Source organism: Prionailurus bengalensis, chromosome B1 (genome assembly GCF_016509475.1).
Source record: "Prionailurus bengalensis isolate Pbe53 chromosome B1, Fcat_Pben_1.1_paternal_pri, whole genome shotgun sequence".
Taxonomy (NCBI): Eukaryota; Metazoa; Chordata; class Mammalia; order Carnivora; family Felidae; genus Prionailurus; species Prionailurus bengalensis.
This window is the reverse complement of record NC_057344.1, coordinates 34,816,779-34,837,660: the sequence shown is the minus strand read 5'-3', so window position 1 is coordinate 34,837,660 and position 20,882 is coordinate 34,816,779. Positions and strand designations below refer to the sequence as shown.

Here is a 20,882-nt window from a genome sequence, read left to right as displayed (position 1 = left end):
TTGTTTCCTTTGGGTGTATACCCGGAAATGGATTGACTGGATTGTATCAACTAGTTCTAATTTTTTGAGGAACCTCCATATTGTTTTCCGTATTTCTTGGACCAATTTACATTCCTACCTACAAAGTATAAGGGTTACCTTTTCACCACATTCTTGCCAGCACCTGCAGACATCCTAACAGGTATGAGATGAAATTTCTTCGTGGTTTTGATTTGCATTTCCCTGATGATTAGGGATGCTGAGCATCTTTTCATGTGCCGTTTGGCCATTTTAATGTCCTCTCTGGAAAGTGTCTGTTTAGTTTTTTAATCAAAAAATTTTCTTAATTTTTTGGTTAAGTTGTATGAGATCTTTATATATGTTTGGGATATTAACCCCTTGTCCAGTATGTGCACATTTTTTTTCCCATTCTGTAGGTTGTTTTTCATTTTGTTAATTGTTTCTTTTACTGTGCAGAAGCTTCTGAGTTTGATATACTCTCATTTGCTGGTTTTTTGCTTTTGCCATCATGTCCAAGAAATCACTAACATGACCAATACTGATGAGCTTCTTGCCTACATTTTCTTCTAGGAGTTTATGGTATCAAGTCTTAGGGATTTTCTTTGATTCTTTTTGAATTCATCTTTGTGAGTGGTGTGAGACAGGGGTCCAATTTCATTGTTTGGCACATGTTTCCCCAGTCTTCCCAGCACTGTTTGTTGAAGACACCATCCTTTCCACTACTGGGTGTTGGCTGTATATGCCGGGATTTAATTCTGGGCTCTCTATTCCATTCCATTGGTCAATGTGTCTCTTTTTGTGCCAGTACGAAACTGTTTTCATTAACATTGCTTTGTACAATAGTTTGAAATTGGAAGCACGATACTTCCAGCTTTGTTCTTTTTTCTCAGGATTGCCCTCGCTATTAGGGGTCTTTTCTGATACGAAATTTTAGGATTGCTTCGTCTATTTCGGTGAAAAATGCTTTTAGCATTTTGATGGGAATTGCACTAAATCTATAGATTGCTTTGAGTAGTATGTCAATTATAATAAGATTAATTCTTGCGACCCATGAACATGGGTTGTCTTTCAATTTGCCTTCTTCCATTTCTTCCAGCTAAGTCTTGTAGTTTTCATTGTAAAGATCTTCCATTTCCTTGGTTAAATTTATTTCTATTTTATTGTTTTTGATGCCACTGTGAACAGGATAGTTTTCTTTCTTTTTCAGATGCTTCATCATTAGTGTAAAGGAATGCAATTAACTTCTGTATGTTGGTTTTGTATCTTGCCACTTTATTGTAATTGTTGATCAAGTCAATGACATTTCCTCTTTAGGATTTTCTATACATAAGATCATATCATCAGCAGATAGTGACAATTTTAGTTTTTCCTGATCTGGATGCATTTTCTTTCATTGTCTTGCCTAATTGCTCTAGCTAAGACTTCCAGTACTCATTGAATAGGAGTGGTGAGAGTAGGCATCCTTGTGTTGGTCTCGATCTTAAAGGAAATGCTTTCAATTTCTCTCCACAGAGTCTAAGGTTAGCTGTCTGTCATATATGGCGTTTGTTATGTTGAGCTGTATTTCTTCTACACCCAATCGGTTAAGGATTTTCATGAAAGGATGTTATATTTGTCAAGTATTTTTCTGTGATGTTTTGAGATGATGCCATGATTTTTATTTTTCATTTTATTGATGTGATATAATTTATTGATTTGCGCATGCTGAAGCATGCTTCCATCTCAGTGATAAATTCTATTTGGTTATGGCATATAATCCTTTTAATGTGTTTTTGAGTTCAGTTTGCTAGTATTTTGTTGAGAATTTTTACATCTATATTCATCAGGGATATTGGCCTACAGTTTTCTTGTGGTATTTTTATCTGGTTTTGGTATTAACATAATGCTGGCCTCACAGAATGAGTTTAGAAGTTTTCCCTCCTTCTTGATATTTTGGAAAAATTTGATGGGAATTGGTATTAATTCTTTAAATGTTATTCTCCAGTGAAGCCATCTGGTCTTGGAGTTTTCTGTGTTGGGAGTTTTTTGATTATGGATTCAATCTCTTCACTCGTTATTGGTCTACTTAGATTTTCTATTTCTTCCTGATTCAGTCTTGGCAGGTTGTTTTAAAAATGCATCCCTTTCTTCTATGTTACATACTTTATTGGTATAGAATTGTTCATAGTACAATTGAGCCTTGAACAGTACATAGTACAGTTGAGCCTTGAACAATGTGCGTGTCAGGGGCACTGACTCCCCAATAGTAAAAAATCCTTGTTAACTTTTGATTCCCTAAAAACTTGACTACTAACAGCTTACTGTTGATCAGAAGCATACTGATAAGTGTTGTTAAGAAGATCATAAGGAGAATATATGTATAGTATTGTACTTTATTTATGGAAAAAAGTCCACAAGTGGCCTTGTGCAGCTCAAACCCACGTTGTTCAACGGTCAGCTGCAGTCTCATGATCCTGTGGTGTCAGGTGTAATGTCTTCTCTTTCATTTTTAACTTGTCTTTTGTTTTTTTTTAGTCTAGCTAAAGGTTTGTTAAGTAGAACCAGCTCTTAGTTTCATTGATCCTTTCTACTGATTTTCTGTTTTCTATTTTATTTATTTCCACTCTAATCTTTATTATTTCCTTCCTTCTGCTAGCTGTGGGCCTCATTTGTTTTTTTTAGTTCCTTGAAGTATAATGTTATATTGTTTGTTTGAGATCTAATTTCTTCATACATGCTTTTATTGCTACAAACTTTCAGAACTGCTTTTGCTATATCCCACAATATTTGCAATGTTCTATTTCCATTTGTTTTGAGGTACTTTTTAATTTCCTTCTGAGATACTTCCTTTTGAGATACTTATAATTTCCTACTTTAATAATCTTCTTCTTTGATCCACTGGTTTAGAAGTGTGATGTTTAACTTCCACATATTTGTAGATTTCCTCACCATCCTCTTAATTTCTAGTTTCATACCACTGTGGTCAAAAAGACAGTTGGCATGACTTCAATCTACTTAAACTTGCTAAGATTTTCTCTGCATCCTGACATATGATATACCCTGGATAATGTTCCATGTGCACTTGGAAAGATGTGTATTTTGCTGCTTTAGGATGGAATGTTCTGTACAGGCCTATTAAGTCCATTTGTGCTAACATGTGGTTCAATTCCAACGTTTCCTTGTTGATCCTGTCTGGATGATTCATCCATTGCAGATAGTAGGATTCTGCAGTCCCATCCATTATTGTTTTGTTCCCTATTTCTCTATTTGTTTAATATATCTTGATGCTTGGGTGTGGGGAGCATATACACTAATGTTGTATCTTCTTAATGTATTGGCCCATTTATCATTACAAAACGACCTTCTTTGTTTCTTGTTACCCTTTGGCCTTCAAGTCTATTTTGTCTGATATAAGTTTGGCTATGCCTGCCTTCTTTCGGTTTCCATTTGCTTGGAATATTGTCTTCTATCCTTTCACTTTGAGCCCATGTGTGTCTTCAAAGCTAAAAGTCTCCTGTAGGTGGCATAAAGTTGGGTCTTGTTTCTTTTTTAATCCAGCCATTCTATGACTTTTGATTGGTGAGTTCAATCTGTTTACATTTAGGGGTAGCTGTTGATATGCAAAGTTTTACTACTGCCATTTTATGTTTTGCCTTCTGTTCATTTTTTATTGAAAATATTTTTTTTAATGTTTATTTTTGAGAGACAGAGACACAGACAAACAGAGCGTAAGTGGGGAGAGGCAGAGAGAGAGAAGATACAGAATCTGAAGCAGGCTCCAGGCTCTGAGTTGTCAGCACAGAGCCCGATGCAGGGCTCAAACTCACAAACCATGAGATCATGACCTGAGCTGAAGTGTGACGCTTAACTCACTGAGCCATTCAGGCACCCCTGGTTATTATTATTTTTTATTTTTATTTTTTTTGAGAAAGAGAGAAAGAGAGCAAGCAGGAGAGGGGAAGAGGGAGAATGAGAGAGAATCTCAAGCAGGCCCCACACTGTCAGTGTGGAGCCTGATGCAGGGCTCAAACTCATGAACTGTGAGATCACGACCTGAGCCAAAATCCAGAGTTGGACCCTTAACTGACTGAGCCACCCAGGCACCCCTTGCCTTCTGGTTATTTTGTCTCTCCGTTTTTTTTCCCCTTCTGTTTATCTTTGTAAATTTGTGGTTTTCCATGGTTTCCATGATTTGCTCAGGCTCCCCCTTTATGTTTTGTGTGTCTCTGCTTTGATGTTTGCTTTGTGGTTACCATGAGGTTTACATAAAGCATCCCACAGACAGAACAGTCTTTTTTCTGATAGCAACTTCTCTTTGTTCACCTAAAAGTTTCCATCCTTTACCCTTCCCCTTTTATAGCTTTGATGTCACAAATTTTTTTATGTTGATGTTGTCACCAAGCTGTAGTAGCTATAGTCATTTTTAATGCTCTTCTCTCTTTAAGCTTTATACTTGTTTTATGTACTATTCTAAAAAAGTCAGTTTTCTAATTCTATTTATAACCTTAATTAAGCTCCTGTGCGCTTTCATCTTTTCATTTCAGCTTGAGAAGCTCCTTTCAACATGTCTTAGAAGGTGGTCTGGAGGGGGTGAACTCCTTTAGCTTCTGTTTGTCTGGGAAAGCCTTTATTTCGCCTTATATATGAAGGATAACTTTGCCAGATACAGTATTCTTGGCTGGCAATTTGTGTTTTTCAATACTTTAAAATGTCATTCCATGCTCTCCTGGGCTACAGAGTTTCTGCTGACAAATCTGCTGATAACCTAATGAGACTTCCTTTGTAGGCTGTCTTTTTCCCCCGGCTTCCTTCAAAATAATTTATCACTGACTTTTGACAGTTTTAATGTGATGTCTCAGAGCGGGTCTTTTTGCACTGCTAGAGAAGCTGGTCTATTAGCTTCTTAGACTTGCGTATCCAGTTCTTTCTCTGGGCTTGGGAAGTTCTCTAGGACACCTCTTTAAATACGCTCTCTGCTCCCTTCTCCTTCTGGGATCCCCTTTAATTTTGTTGGTTCTCCTAATGGGGGTCTGATAGTTCTTATAGGGTTCTTGCTCCTCTTCTACAGGAAACAGTTCTATCTCCCTGTCCTCAAGTTGCTTATTCTCTCCTCCATCTGCTCTATTTCCAATGTTTTTTAGTGCCTTCCTCATCTCATGTGTTGAATTCTTCAGCTCCACATTCTGTTTGGTTCTTAAGAATTTTAATCTCTTTGGTAAAGTACCCCTTCGTTGATTAATTTTATTCCTGAGATCACTGTACTGCTTCAGTTTTCTTGTAGCTCACTGGATTTCTTTATAATTGCTATTTAGAATTCTTTACCAGTTAGATTTGAATATTCTGTGCCTTTGGGTTCAGTTACTAGAAAATGGCCACGTTCTTTTGTGATACCATATTAACGTGACTTTTCAACATTTGATAAAAAATGTTCAAGTAGTGAACACCTTTCTTATTTGCGTATGGCTTTTTTCACTTTGAGTCTAACAGTTCCACAGGTTGGTAATTTAAAAAAGGATGACTGCAGAGTTGGTGGAGGTGTGTGCTTAGTACGTGGGGCTTTGAATGTGCCCACAGCCTGTTAGCGGATCCTCAAAAGGTTGGGGGTGGGGTGTTCCAGAGATCCATGGGCAATCCTCTTGCCAGAATCCTGGGGCAGACAGCGGCAAACACATTCCTTCCGTTCTCTGAGACTTCCTTTGCCTTGCCCTCCTCCCAGAAAGAGTGACGGGTCCTGCCGTGTGCTGTTAGGTAACCCCCCACTCACCGCCTTCACCCTCCACCTCCCCTGCTAGAAAATTCGTGTTGGTCCACTGCTGCCCCTGCCGCCACTTGCCTGGCCCCAGGGCTTCCTCTGAGGTTCAAGCCACCCACTTTCAGATGGATGGGTCTCTTGGGTGGCCTTTAGCTGCGTTTTCTGGGTTATGGATGTCTGAGTAGTTCTAAATCAAATGGGAGAGAAAAAAGGAACAACTCATGCTGCCATGATGATGGGGCCGCCAAGACCAGTCCCAACTTTTCGAATGACTACCACTTTTCCAAAGGGCCGTAAGCCATTCAAACTAAAATACTTTTCTTTCCCCATCCATCATGCAGCTTTTCTAACCTCTGTTGACTCACATCATTTCTTCAGCCTGGAATGTGCTTCCTCTCTCAGACCCCCACCCTTACCGTGCTCCGGCATGCTTTTAACCATCCGTTGGGGCACAATTCAGATGTCATTTCCCCCATGAGGTCCCTGGTTACAAAAAAAAAAAAAAAAAAGCCTCCCTCTTTCAAACTCCCATTATACTTCTTCCCCACTCTCCTCATGGCACCTAAGACTCTACCTCATATGGCGGCCAACTGTGTACCTCACTTGTCTGTAAATAGCTCAGTGGCAGTGTCTGAATTTCACCCAGTTGGTATTTTCTACAGTGCCTTTCACAGAGGAGGTATTTGCTGAAATGATAGATGATTTTGAAGTAAATGCTTTTGGTCTCCATTTCTAGCAAGCTGTTCCCCAAACAATTTCATTGACTTGTCATTTCATTTTCAAGTTGAAGCATTTCTTTGAAAACAGAACTAATATTTTCTTAGTATATCAAAGTCAAGAATAATTTCCCTTTGTAGCAAGTAAATCAATAGAAGGCTCCAGTAACTCAGGAATTATCGTAACTCCATAAAACTGTATAACTTAGGCAAGGAACACAAACCTTTCCTATCAAAACGAGCCCAAAATATGTATCCTAAATGCAGTGAACACAAACTAAGTTATTCTTTTAATGGCTTACTGTTTGGATAATAAAGACTGCCATATAAGAAACTAATTTTGCCATTTAAAGATACTATTTCCAGGCTATGATTTCCCAAATTTTAAGACATTAAAAGTAATTTAATAAAGCGTACACTGGGAAACACGGGGAAGATTTAAAGGAATAACTTCCCAAATTTCAAGTTGAAGACCAAGATACCAACCTTCTTGTTTCCCTGAAATTACTTCTGCATGAGAGTCAGAAAACAGAAAGTCAAAGTGCACGGGGATGTCGGTCAGAAGGTCTTCCAAGATGGCTTTCTGCTGGCTGTAAGACAAGCCCCAAATTTACAGATCAAGATGCATCCTACGTTTTTTGTTTAAAAAAAAACAAACCAAACCAAACAAAAACTGTGGCTCTGGTACATCCTATAGGAAGACAGTAAATTTTAAAACCAAAGCAATTCATTAAAAAAACCCGTTTATTTTAGGAAGGAATTTCATGAGCTGTGTGGATTCTGTGACTCCTAGACATAAAAGTACAACCGCAACCCTTACACTTACAACATAGAAAATCTGTTTTTTTAATGACCACCTTATAGTTTACAGTTTATAGAAATACACAAGTACATTACAAGACTTCTGGGGAGTTCTGGCTAAGGGAATAGTTCTGGTAATATTCCAAATGTGAAAAAGGGATTTTTAATGTTTTCCTTTTGGATAATAATGGTACGTGATGAGGGGTGCCTGGGTGGCTTGGTTGGTTAAGCGTCTGACTTCGGCTCAGGCCATGATCTCACAGTCCGTGAGTTCGAGCCCCGCGTCGGGCTCTGTGCTGACAGCTCAGAGCCTGGAGCCTGTTTCAGATTCTGTGTCTCCCTCTCTCTCTGCCCCTCCCCTGTTCATGCTCTGTCTCTCTCTGTCTCAAAAATAAATAAACGTTAAAATAAATAAATAAATAAAAAAATAATGGTATGTGATGATACCATGTGATGATAATGGTAGACGAGGAGAAGGAAAAGAGACAGGAGGGGGGAAGGGGAGAAAAATAAACTACCACCACCACCCACCCGGCCCTGGCCTCACGTGGAGGATCACCTTTCGGGAAGGATTCTCATTCCAGCTGTGCAGAGAATGTAGAGAGGCGTCTCTTTGTGTTTTGCCCGTGGTACATGCTCTGCAGCAAAGTTCAAGAGTGGAGAAATGTAATCACTGACTTTCTCCGGAGAGGTAGCAAATTCTGAAATGCCTACAGAAAAAGGACACTTCCATTACAAAGGAGATGGTTAACTAATAAGTTACATTTCTTCGATGTGGCTAATTTGAGAGAAATTCAAGCTACATACCACCCTCTCCTGGTTTTTTCCTATCTTTCTAGCAACAAGCTCTCTTCCTTAAATGATGGTGGTATTAAATTTCAGTCCTACGCTTTCTTCTCAGTCTCCAAAAAACTGAGACCCAGCTGAGCAACTACTGTGTGTCAGACACTGGGATCACCTGCACACAAGCTCATGCCTGCCCTCGAGAACATGTTCCCGCTTTGCTCGGGCAAGTACACTCACTCCCATGGCTGCCACACCATCTATATGTCTCGGATCTCCAAGTGTCACCAGTAGCCACCAGACCTCATTCCCCTTCTCCACATCAGTAGGTGGTAACTGTCTACTGGACACGCCTCAAACTCAACATATACACGTAAGACAAATCTGAACTCAACTCCTGCTTTGTAGTTACCTACCCCAGTGACCACCATCATTGGCCATCCAGCGGCCCAAACTGGGATCCCGGATAAAATCCCTCTGCCTCCCCTAATATGCATTCTGGGTCTCACTGATTGCCTCTCCCTGGTTCCTCTCACATTATTTCATTTCTCCTCATCTCTTCTGGCAGCCTGACGCAACACATCCTACCCTCCAGTCTTGGTGATCCCTCGACCATGCCCTAGGCAAAGGGAGTCTTCCTGGCTTTGAATTTTAGTAGTCCCCAAATTTCTCATTTCACAGATTAGGAAACTGTGGATCCAGAAAGATATAATGATTTATAAGAGCAATCAGCAGAAAACAGACCAAAAGCCAGATTTTTTTTTTTTTTTTTTTACTCCACATACTCTTCCAACAGACACCAAGCCCTAAACTACCCAGAATCCACTAAATAAGGAAATATCTAGAGCTTTGCTGAAATGCTATATATGAAAGGCCCTGCTTCAGCACTGAGAACTGCTATAAAAAGGTACGTGAATTTCTACTTCAAACATTTTCTGTAGCATGAGAGAGAACCATGTTAAACCTGATTTTAAGGAGATTCTGGTATACACCCTGGGATGATGTCCCAAAGGACACTCCAAGGCATGAAAGATTTTACCTTATTCCACGTGAGCAGTTTAATCACTGACAGAACTTGGTATGTGAAGCTGGATGAAATGCAATGTGCTTTATAGAGCTTTATATTTCAATCTTCTAGTGAATTTTTTTGATCAGTATCACTTTAACTCTGAAAATGTTTCTAGATTAGGGATGCATAAAAATTTAAGGGACGTGATAACAGAAAACTAAAAATTAAAAGTCATTCACTAAGACTTATAGAAAAAAATGATCTTTGTTCATGGAAATGTACTCTGATATCAAAATAATGCTTATACAAGAGACTCAGATTCAATTCCTTCTCTTTATCCTTGAGGTAGAGATTTTGCATTTTGTGAGCAATATGCTGGTGCCCAGCTGCCCAAACATCAAAGAACAATCAACTTGAAGATTGACTGAAGAAGGAAGTGGGGCCTAAATTATTCAACGAAGAAAGGGAAGGATTCAGAGGGCCAACAGTCTATGTTATTAGGAACTATGTGAGAGGACAGGTATTTTATCGTATTAATACTAAGCCCTCTTTTCATTTACATATTTGAAATAGGAGGTAATAAGCTATGATAATTTTTTTTAATCAGCATTCTCTAATATTTTACAAGATAAATTCCTTGGATTGTTTGGATTTTATATCTTACTACGTAATACACTAGTAAGATGAAATAAAAGTGTTGAATCTCTATTAAGATCTGTGGTCCACTGTTTTAAATCAGTGATTATCAACTATCAAGACATAAAATGCTTATTTCAAGGCACTCCAATGGACACCCTCCATTCCTAAAACTTCTGACAGAACAGCACTGCCCATGGAAATGGTGTACATACATAAAAAGGTTGAGAACCACTGATTTAAATTCTTTAATGGAGACCGCAAATCCCAATTTTTGCGTAACACACTGACTTAGAAACTGTGGTATCATTAAAAATTGGACATAATAACACCAGCTCTTCAGGAATAAGTCACTCTAGTTAAATAATCCAGTTAGAAATATACTGGGGCACTTTTTAAAAATGGGGGAAAAAAGAAATATACACCAATGTATTAGGGTACAGATATCCATGAGTTATCTGAAATTACTCTGTCATTAGGGATAGAGTCCAATGGTTACCAAATAGGAAAAACACATCCCTCCATAATTAATGTCAACTAGCGAACATCTCAGGAGACACATGAGTAAGGCACCGTGGTAAACGCTGCAGGAGACCAAAAGAAAGACATGGTTTGGGGTATTTTATTAAAGAGTTAAGTCACCTCGTGCAGGATGGGCAGAAAATGGAAGAAAGGGAAACAGTCAGGTCCTGGGGTGAGTTCTGAATTAGAGCGATGACTCTGGGGAAAGGAAGGGAAGGACATGAAAAACCTCACGGAGAAGAAAGGACAGAAGCAGGTTACCAGTCAGATATCTATCTTTTACATACCGGGTTTTATTTTCATAACCACTGGCTTTCGGTTTTTATCCCTCATTTGGCGGATATCCAGCAGATCGTGAGGATTGCCGTTATGCCTCGGCCAGCAATAGACAAATATCCGAGACCCACTGCTACCACAGTCCACCACGACACCGTAGTTCACGTTGGGGTTATTGGTGTCTGTGGCCTCAATGTCAGTAACTCGTGCCAAGTACCTTGTTTACAAAAATGAATATTCTTAGTGAGGCAAAGATGATCATCTTAAACCTTAACCAAGCAAATGCAATACATAATGTCGAGGCAGCAGATTCTAAGCTGATCCACAATACCATTTTTACAACTGCCAAATGATTGAAGACTCAAAACAAAACAAGTGACAGCGATAAAGATTATCTGAATCAGATACACAGTCATTATTCCTTGTAAGAAGTTCAAACAAGCACTGAGAAGCAAAACTATTCCCAAGCCATGGACGTTAACTGAAAAATCAGCTTAAAAGATATCACAGGAAAAGCTTATGTCTAAATCCTCGTATGATGTGGGTTTGGTAGTTAATGATTAAACCATTTCAAACAGTTTTATTTTTCACGCCATGCTGTATTCAGTACAGATTCTGTTTCCTACAGCCACATGCTTCTTAAATTCCAACCTAATCCCAAAAGTCTCGAAGCTGTAAAATGGACGTATGGCACCCCATCTGGAAAAGAAATGTTTTTTTCTCTTACCTTTGAAACTTCTTGTCTCTGGATAGCCGCCCATACTTATTTCGGATTATGACAACAGAAAAGTATAAAAGTGAAGCAGCAGCAGCCAGAACACTAATAACAATAATCTGGCGTAGATTGGTATTCAGAATTCGAGGACACCCCACTGGAGAGATGCTAAAATGCCAGGAAGCAGGAAAAAGACAGGAGATGCCGATCCTAAAATTCCAAAACACAGATTTTTAAGCAATCTGCTCCAAAGTGGCTTCTCCTCACCTAAACTGATGCCAAAGGAAGGAGGCCTCTGGCTTCAGCCACCTCTATTTCCTTGCTGGTAGTAAGCCAGTATACTGGTCTGTATGCCAGTATCTTCCATACTGCTACTTTGCTATGTAACTCATTATTATAAAACTACACGAATGAGAATTACGTCCTGATGGTATTTGTCCCCCTTGACATTATGTAGATTATTATTTCTATTCTGCTTTGTTCCAAAAAAAGAACTAGAAACAATTTACAAGAGTATGTTCAACACGATAAACATACAAATGTATAACAAAGTCAGGTTTAAGGATGATGAAGCCAAAAAACAATCTAGTACAAAGAAATACATGTAATAAGACAGGCCTGCAAAGGTGGCTCAGCATCGTAGTGGCCAAAACCTTGCCCATTAAATTAGAAACATACAAATAGCTCAGGAGGAGTAAGCTTTTCTTAACACCGAATTCCAAGGCAAATTTCTCCCTGATGATTGTGTGGGAAAATGGGACAAAAATAGCATCTTTAACGACATGCTCATAACAAAGTAAATAAATGAGTTTTGTATGTCCTGTGTTTTTAGAAATATTTCTGAGACATTTTTGCAAAACAAAACAAAACAAAAAACCCTACTTTTCTTCTTAGTTTATGTCAGGAATGAGAGATTATTATTGGACTTAAAATAAACTTGCTACCTCGGGGTGCCAGGGTGGCTCAGTTGGTTAAGCAGCTGACTTCGGCTCAGGTCATGATCTCACAGTTCGTGGGTTCGAGCCCCACATTGGGCTCTGTGCTGACCGCTCAGAGCCTGGAGCCTGCTTCAGATTCTGTGTCTCCCTCTCTCTTGGCCCCCCCCCCCCCCCGCCCGACTCCTGCAAATGAACATTAAATGAACATTAAAAATGCAAATGAACATTAAAAAAAATTTTAAAAAACCTTGCAACCTTTAGAATAAATGTTACTGTTCTGTGGTTAATTTCTACACTCTTCCCTTTAAAGAGTGCTTCTTGGACTAAAATATCTCACAGAAGGGGGGATAGCCTGCTAACCCAATGGAGTTTTCCACTTAGAGTTTCTAGTCTCCCTGTGAGTCCCTGGGCCACTCCATGGAGTTTGTCATCCCTGCCCACACCTCAAGGCTTACAGTTACCCTGTGCTTAATGCACTCCTCATAGATTCCAATACACATGCCCTTTACAGTAAGCTACATTAACCCCTAGAAAATCCACCTGGCAAGACCACTTTCTTCCTGTGACAAGCACCCCAACAAGGCCTGGAAGGACAAAGGTGTTAAAACACAAGTGTAGCATAACTTTGAACACTTTGCACTTGGAATTTAGATTTTTTTTTTTCCCTCTCGAGACCTGTCTCTGTGGCACCAAAATCTCGGGTTTTAGGGTGTCAGTGATTAGACACCATCACTTACCTCCCCATGCTGATGGGTCAGAGACCGGGCAATGTTCTAGGAGTCAGTCCTCACACACCACTACAGAAACGATGGGGTCCTCCTGGAGTTAGAGCATTCCTGTTCCAGAAAGCAAGAAAAATCACAAAGACGGCACGGCACAATCCAAGAAGACATGAATGTTGTTTTACCAAGTACGTGTTTGAATCCAACCACACGCGATCTGGTACGCGATCCTTGCACTGAAGCTGTTAGAAGAGCTCACTGAGAGCAACACACTTCTTAGTCAATTTCACACTGTCAGAGATACAAGCCTAAATCAAAAGAGATGGTAATATGACCCATCTCCCCCACCCCAGCAGCCCTCAGTTTGTTCTATTTAAGAGTCTCTTATGGTTTGCCTCCCTCTCTGTTTTTATCTTATTTTTTCTTCCTTTCTCCTATTTTCATCTGTTGAGTTTCTCAAATTCCACATATGAGTGAAATCATATAAAATCTGTCTTTCTCTGACTGACAGAGAGATGAATCACTGGGTTCTACTCCTGAAGCCAAGACTACACTATATGTTAACTAACTTGAATTTAAATTTAAAAAAATTGAAAAAGAGATGGTAATAGTCTAGCACTAGTTCGTCGCTCTCTACCTAAAAGCCAATCAGTGACCCAAAATACCAGGTCGCCAAACAGGTACTGAATTAAGGAAGATTAGGGGTGGGGGTTGGAGGTAGGCGATAGGCAAAATGATTAAACTGAACGGGAATCTGAAATACCCATTCACCTGATAAATGACCGTTAGATCCCTCTTATGCACAAAGTACCATGAAAGGTACTATGTTCCTTGTCTCTGGGCCTCTGAACGTGCTACCCCCTCTGCTTAGAAATCATCCGTGCAACTCACTTCCTCACTTTTTACTCAATGTCACCTTCTCAAGGAGGCCTTCCCCGGCCACCCAAACCATCATTGCAAGCTGTCCCCTCCACCCATCTCTTTCCTTTGACTTAGTTTTTCTCCTTAGCGTTTACTTATTTATTAGTTATACAGAACTTATTATGTGCTGGGCCCTGCTTATTTACAAATATCAAGTTACTCTTCTTAATGACCCACAGATAGCCACTATTTGTATACCATTTTACAGCTGAGGCAGAGGGGCTAAGTACCTTGCCTAAGGTCACACTGCCAACAAAAGACGATCATATGCAAAACGGCTGAGGTTCCAGCAGGAGAACCCATGCTCTCATCCTCATCCCCCAACGTACTGTGTGATTGCATTTTTCTTGTGCTCAGGTGTCGAGCTCCACAGGGGGCCAGATTTCTGTCTGCTTGGTTGACTGCTGCGTTCCCAACATCACAGACCCTAGGAAAGTGTCTGGCAAAAAGTCAAGTTTCTGAGTTCTGGAGGCCAAAGAGGTTGAGAATTGACACACTAGAGTGATCTTTCCAAAACAACCAGGAATCTTGACACCTTCCCACCTCCCAACTTTTCTCTCCCACTCAGGAGGAAGTCCTAACTCCTTAGGATGGTAAAGGAGGGCTCTCATGATCTAGCCCCGTGCTGTTCAACATGGTAGCCATCGCCATGTGTGGCTGAAGTAATTAGAATGAAACATGCAGCTTCTCAGTTGCACTGGCCACATTTCAAATGCTCAACAGCCACACGGAGCTTCTGCATTGGACTGCACTGATCTCGTCCCTGTCTTTCTAGTCTTATCCCGACAGGTTAGACAGATACATACCCTATGCTTTAGCCATGCTAAACACAAACAGCGGGTCACTGAAATGCCCATTCCTCTTTTTAGAATGCCTCTCTCAACAGGTTCATCTGTTGGTATTCCTAAATACTGCTTGCTACACGAGTCGGGCGTGAGTTCCCTGTGAAAGCTTCCCTAGTCCTCCTCCTATCTCCAGAGCATTTGCTCCTGACAGTAGTGAGCTACAGTATTACACTTGTGGTTGACTTTCTCATTACATGGCAGGCCTCTCATTGGCAGGAACAGCCTCTTATTCTTCTGTTTCCCCAGTGACCAGTGCCTGTCACACAAGTGATGAGCAAGCACTGTCTGCTTCATGGCTGGCTGGGATGGGAGATATGAAGATGAATCAGATATGGACCCAGCCCTGAAAGGATTTATAACACAGTAGAGGGGTTACTGCGTGCACGCACGTGCGTGCGCGTGCACACACATACACACACCCACCCACCCACACACACACAAAGGTATTATAGGGTGATAAGTAGTAATAATGCCTACTTGACAAAGGGGGAGAATCACTTTAACTAGTTCAGGTTTCAATATGGCATCCATATTGTACCATGTACCCTAAGTTTGAGACAAACAATATTTGACCTAACAGTTTACACAAAAAAGAAAAAATATATTACTGACATGTTTAAATGAATTTTGATGCGTTTTTATAAAGTAGCTGCCTTTTAGCATTTGAATATGGTAAGATAACTGCATCACAACATTTAAAAGAATTCCAATGGTTCAAAAATTTAAAGTTTATCTCTCTATTTTGAGAGAGAGAGAGAGAGCAAGTGAGCAGGGGAAGGGCACAGAGAGAAGTAGGGAGAGGATCCCAAGCAGGATCCCTGCTGCCAGTGTGGAGCCCAACATGGGGCTCGAACTCATGAACCATGAGATCATGAACTGAGCAGAAACCAAGAGCTGGAGGCTAAACCAACTGAGCCACCCAGGCACTCCATCAAAAATTTAAATGTTAAAAATATGCATTAAAATGTTAAGATGGAAATGTACCCAATCTCAGAATGTGTAAGGCTTTTCTACAATTGACATCAATGTCTTAAACCATAAATGTAAGAAAATACATCATATGAGTTTAAGACTTATGAGTGCTTAAAAAAAAATCCCTTCCCAAATAGACAAAGCTTGGGAAAATTACTTGTGACATACATGAAAAAGGTAAATGTCCCTTATATATAAAAGGTTCTTCTAAATAAGAGAAATCATGCATTAGAAAAAGAAGGATAATTGGAAATTAACCAAATAAGAAATACAAATGGCTGATATAATGTAACTTCGTTAGTATTTAGAGAAACATAAACAAAAACAAGACTTCACAATTATCAGATTAGTGGAGACTAAAGTCTGACAATACTTTGCTAACAAAGGAGAACACTGTTGGGGAGAATCTAAATAGATCTAACCTTCTGGGGGCATATGGGTAACACATATGAAAATTTTAAACAGACTTACCCTCTGCTCTATCACACTTACAGAAATTCAACCTTAGGAAATTATAGGGTAAATTCACTAAAATATGTGTAAAGAAGTTCGTGATAGTATTGGGTGCAACAGCAAAACACTGCTACTAATGTGCATTGCAGTGGGTGGGTTACATTACACGTGGTCCATTTAGCCAGTGGAACATGATGAGACTATTATAAAAGTGATGATGCAGATCTGTATTTATTGACATGGAAAGATCCCCATGACATATTAAGGGAAAAAAACGGCATCACGCATGCCCAGGAAGACGGGGATAGAACAGAAACCAAAATGTTAACAGTGGTTGGTTATTGCTAAGTAGTGAGATAATAGATCATCTATTTCTAGCCTATTCTTCCCTAGGCTTGCCTTTATTTCTTAAAGGGCATATATTAATTGTACCATCAGAAAAGACAACGGAACTATTTCTACCAAGCTACCTTCCACTGATCTCTCCAGTTTTCAGAGTCAAATCCTCTTCTGTACATTATCAAGAAAGCCTACCTTAAAAACCGTGACATAGGAATTCCAATCTGGACATTTTTTAAAATCAATAATTATGTGATAGCTGAACTGAGAACAAAAGAAAAGAATATTCTAGTTAATAGCTTAAAGTCAAGGTCCTAGGGGGAAGAAAGAACTTTAATGATTCAATGATGAGAACTAGGAGGGCATACAAAGGGCACAGAGAAGTAACAAACCTGGCTCCAGATTTCGAGGAGTTTGCACACTGGTTACAGAGAAAATTCTAATACCCAGAAAATAATCAAGAGAGTAACAGAAGGCAATGTTAAATTATCCCGACTCTTCCTGTAATAGTTCAGAGAAGAGCACACTGGAGGCTAGGGAACCAGAAAAGATACCTGGAGGTGAGAGGTATACTTTCGATGGGAGATGAGAAAAGAGAACACATTTCAAAGCAGAAGGTGCACTGTTTAGAATGATCATAGCACATCTGGGGCGCCTGGATGACTCAGTTGGTTAAGCATCCAACTTCGGCTCAGGTCATGATCTCACTGCTTGTGAGTTCGAGCCCCGCGCTGGGCTCTGTGCTGACAGCTCAGAGCGTGGAGCCTGCTTCAGATTCTGTCTCCCACTCTCTCTCTCTGTTCCTCCCCCACTTGCACTCTCTCTCTCTCTCAAAAAATAAACATTAAAAAAAAATTAGAATGATTACAGCAAACTTAGTAAACGTTATTTAATCTGATGTTTGCCTTGGAACTTTGTCTTGAGATATGTGAGGATTTTGACAAAAAGGATAAACAGATATTTCTGTAACTGACAAAACTGTGCTTAAAGACAGAAAAAAATAGAACAGCTTATAAACTGCTGAAGTAATTACTTTTATTTAGGACAAAAGTATGGCCAAATATTACCCAGCAGTCAGCAATATGGTAATTTGATCTCAAAATGTAAACTCCAATTGTATTTGTAGCTAAGAATCTTGGCACCTGAGTTTAGCAAGGCAAACTCTAATATTACGTAAAACTGCCGCGTTTTTAAAAGGCCCAAACTGCGTTAGACCTACCACCAGAGAGATCCATTAACTCATGATTTCAGTTAGTGGGGCCCTCCTTAGTTGAACATTCTTTAGTGGAGTGAAGCTCATGGGGTCATGGTTCAATGTCTGTCAGTTTCTCACTGTCAATCCTAAGGAAAACAGTGAAAACAATATTAATTGCAAAGTGAAATGGCTCCCTGGTGAAAAATGCAGCATGCAACATAACAGACATTAGCAAATTCTCAAATCACAGGCAAACAAAAATCACAGGCAAATGAGACTCTGGAAGAGCTAGGCCTGTGAGTAAGAAAAGGTAAGAAGACATGATGGAAAGAATATATGAATATCACAGGATTACAAGAGGACCTTGAACAATCAAAGGGGCCCACAAACACTTATGCAGAACTTGTAGGAAACAACGGTCTTGGGAGAGTGAGCAGCCAAAGTGAAGCACTCTGTGCCTCACTCATTTGTGGGGAAAAAGACAGCAAAATAACTTAATTCATTTTTTTTTTGTTTTAAGAATGCATAGTTGCATTTATGATCTACATTTTATTCAACATCTATTTAAAAAAATTTTTCTTTTTAAAAAATTTTTTCAATGTTTGTTTATTTTTGAGGGAGAGGGAGAGAGAGAGAGTGTGAGTAGGGGAGGGGCAGAGAGAGGGAGACACAGAATCTGAAGCAGGTCCCAGGCTCTAAGCTGTCAGCACAGAGCCCAATGCTGGGCTCGAATCCACAAAGTGTGAGATCATGACCTGAGCTGAAGTTGGATGCTTAACCAACTGAGCCTCCCAGGGACCCCAAACTATTTGTTTTTAATATTTATCGATTTATTTTGAGAGAGAGAGAGAGAGAGAGAGAGAGAGAGAGAGAGAGAGAGAGAGAAGTCGGGGGGAGGAGGAGGTGCAGGGAGAGGAGAGAGAATCCCAAGCACGCTCCTCGATGACAGCAGCTGACCGGGTGGAACTCACACCCAGGAACCATGAGATGGTGACCTGAGCCAAAACCAAGAGTCAGATGCTTAACTGAGCCACCCAGGTGCCCCTGGTCCCTATTTTAAATGACTTTTTTTCTAGTCACACTCTTCCGGCATTACCTCTGCAGTTTCTGAAATCTGCAACTCTGATTTTCCTCAAGTTCCAATTCCACATCCTGAGCTTACTGCCACCCTGCTACTGCAACTCACTCAGTCCAAGGCTGGAGTCACGATGTGTTGGCAGAAACTAATACCACCTTCCAAATTCTCCAGGCCTAAGAGGGGGATCACCGTGACTGGAGCTACCTGGTTCTTAACTCTGAAGCCTACTTATCTGTGGGTCTACCTATTACACCATTTACTGGGGCCTGTCAATTCTTTTTCAACATCACATTTAGTCCACACATCTAAAATGACCACAGCAGACATTACTACCAAGACAGATTCTAGGCAGGTCCCCTATCTTCGGCTTTACTATGAACACCGCACTTCAGAAACACCTCTGTGCAAAATGCTACATTCAAAACATGATCAGCTCAAGAAACTTCTGGAGCCTACGGGTCAACACCAACTTGCTTGGGTGGCATCTGAAACCGTAACATCCATCGACTAGGCCCATCTTATTTTATCAACTTGTTCTCTCCTCGGCCCCAGAGAACATCTCTCTGTTCTAGAAAGGTGGGTCTCTTATTGCCCACACACACTCTTCTCATTCTTGCCTCTGGCCTTTACTAATATCCCTTCTTCTAGTATGTCCTGCTTTCAATACTACACTTCTTTCAAAGCACAAGTCAATATTGTTCTTTGCCAAGATCTAACCTGTTTTACTTTCTCACGTTTTCCCACACTCTGAAATCTTTTTATTCAAGCGTAGGCTGTTTTATTTTTATTTATTTTTTAGTAGGCTTCACACCCAACAGAGGGCTTGAACTCACGACCCCAAGATCAAGAGTCACAAGCTCTACCGAATGAGCTAGCCAGGCACCCAAGTGTAGTTTAAGTAAACATGCTGAACAAATATGTACAGAATATACATCCTTAGATCCACTTTTATTCTTGTTTCTTCTCTGTAGACTATAGGCACAAAGGTTGAGATCAGGCATTGCCATTGGATGTGGAAGAATGTAGGCCATGGATTCAATATGTAACAAACACAAGTGATTAGTCAATGTTAACAAAAACACAGAGAGAAATAATTAAACCACTAATACAAATTAGTACTACGTTCTATAATTCTGCTACTGTGTCAAACTGAAAAAACCTAGTACAAAGACAAAATAACATCAAATACAAGATAACACAAAAAACAGGATTCTTTGAAGGCCTCTCCAAGGTTGGAAAATGTTCATTACACAAAGAAGGGCACAGTAAACGCTGCAATGTAAAATTAAACCAGGGATTTGAGTCTCTAATTTAGAATTCTTCAGTAACTTCTAGTTTATCTTCTAGCACGGAAGTTCCCGAACTGTAACGCATCTCTTCTCTTTCCCAATAGTGATCAATGTTCTCTGAGAGCACCGCTGTTCACCTAACTGGGGTCTGGGTTTCCCTATGAGTTCTGGGACATATTCTAGAGAATGAGAACTGTCCCTTTAAAAGGCGTCCACGCATTACTCAAGTTTGAGAAACACTGCTCTCACTGTCACTTTATTGCCCGATTAGTTCCATTTTTCCAAGGAGCAATCTAAAGCATACAAGTAAAAACAGAGCAAGGCAAAACCGAGGCTGAAAAGTACCAATGTTAGGAAAGGCGACAAGCAAGAACCAGTCGTGCAGCATCCCCTCTCCCCGGCCAGGTCCCCCGCCAGTGGGGGCCAGATCCGCCCACACTACGTGTGCGAGAGGGAAAATCCAGCGTGGTCACCGGAGCTGGCGCGACAGCACGGCTGCCAGCTTTCTCTTGCCAGGGGCTGGGGGAGAGCACCTGCCGCCCGGGGTCACGGGGGCTGACGGCCGGGGCGCCCGGATGTGGCCGCGCGGCCAAGGCGGCGGGGGCGGCGCGGACGTGAAGACCGCCAGCAGGCGCGGGGAGGGCTCCCGGGGCACAAGGGCTCGTCCGCGGCCCTCGCCGCTCCGCCGCGTCCCACGCTCCAACCGTCCCAGCCCCGCCGGCCGCTTCCTCGCCCTCCCCTCGTCCGCGCCGGGAAGGCCGCCTCACCTGCTCGCAGCGCCCGACTTGGCGGCCGGGGCTCCTGGCAGCGGGAAGCTGCAAGCGGAACGCATCACGGCCACCGCAGCGCGGCGGCAGCGGCAGCCACACGGACCAGGCTTCCTGGAGGATCCGTTCCTTTCCGGGAGCCGCACCGCCACCCGGCTCTAGCCCGTGCGCGTC

The 20,882-nt window shown here is 41.0% G+C and overlaps 1 protein-coding gene across 7 annotated transcripts in view; it reads right to left on the bottom strand.

The window, feature by feature from the left end:
* Positions 1-20,882, bottom strand: part of ENTPD4 (ectonucleoside triphosphate diphosphohydrolase 4) — a 36,514-nt gene extending 15,632 nt beyond the window's left edge. For 4 of the 7 annotated variants that reach the window (XM_043561502.1, XM_043561530.1, XM_043561522.1 and 1 more), the window contains exons 1-6: positions 20,709-20,821; positions 12,865-12,963; positions 11,202-11,399; positions 10,486-10,691; positions 7,808-7,958; positions 6,934-7,037 (exon numbers count right to left, since the gene is read on the bottom strand). In XM_043561502.1, coding sequence (XP_043417437.1) covers positions 6,934-7,037; positions 7,808-7,958; positions 10,486-10,691; positions 11,202-11,399; positions 12,865-12,872 — 667 coding nt within the window. In that variant the 5' untranslated portion in view covers positions 12,873-12,963; positions 20,709-20,821. Of the gene's footprint in view, positions 1-6,933; positions 7,038-7,807; positions 7,959-10,485; positions 10,692-11,201; positions 11,400-12,864; positions 12,964-17,598; positions 17,721-20,708 lie in introns of all 7 variants that reach the window. The other 3 variants (XM_043561513.1, XM_043561557.1, XM_043561541.1) reach the window with 2 other exon arrangements.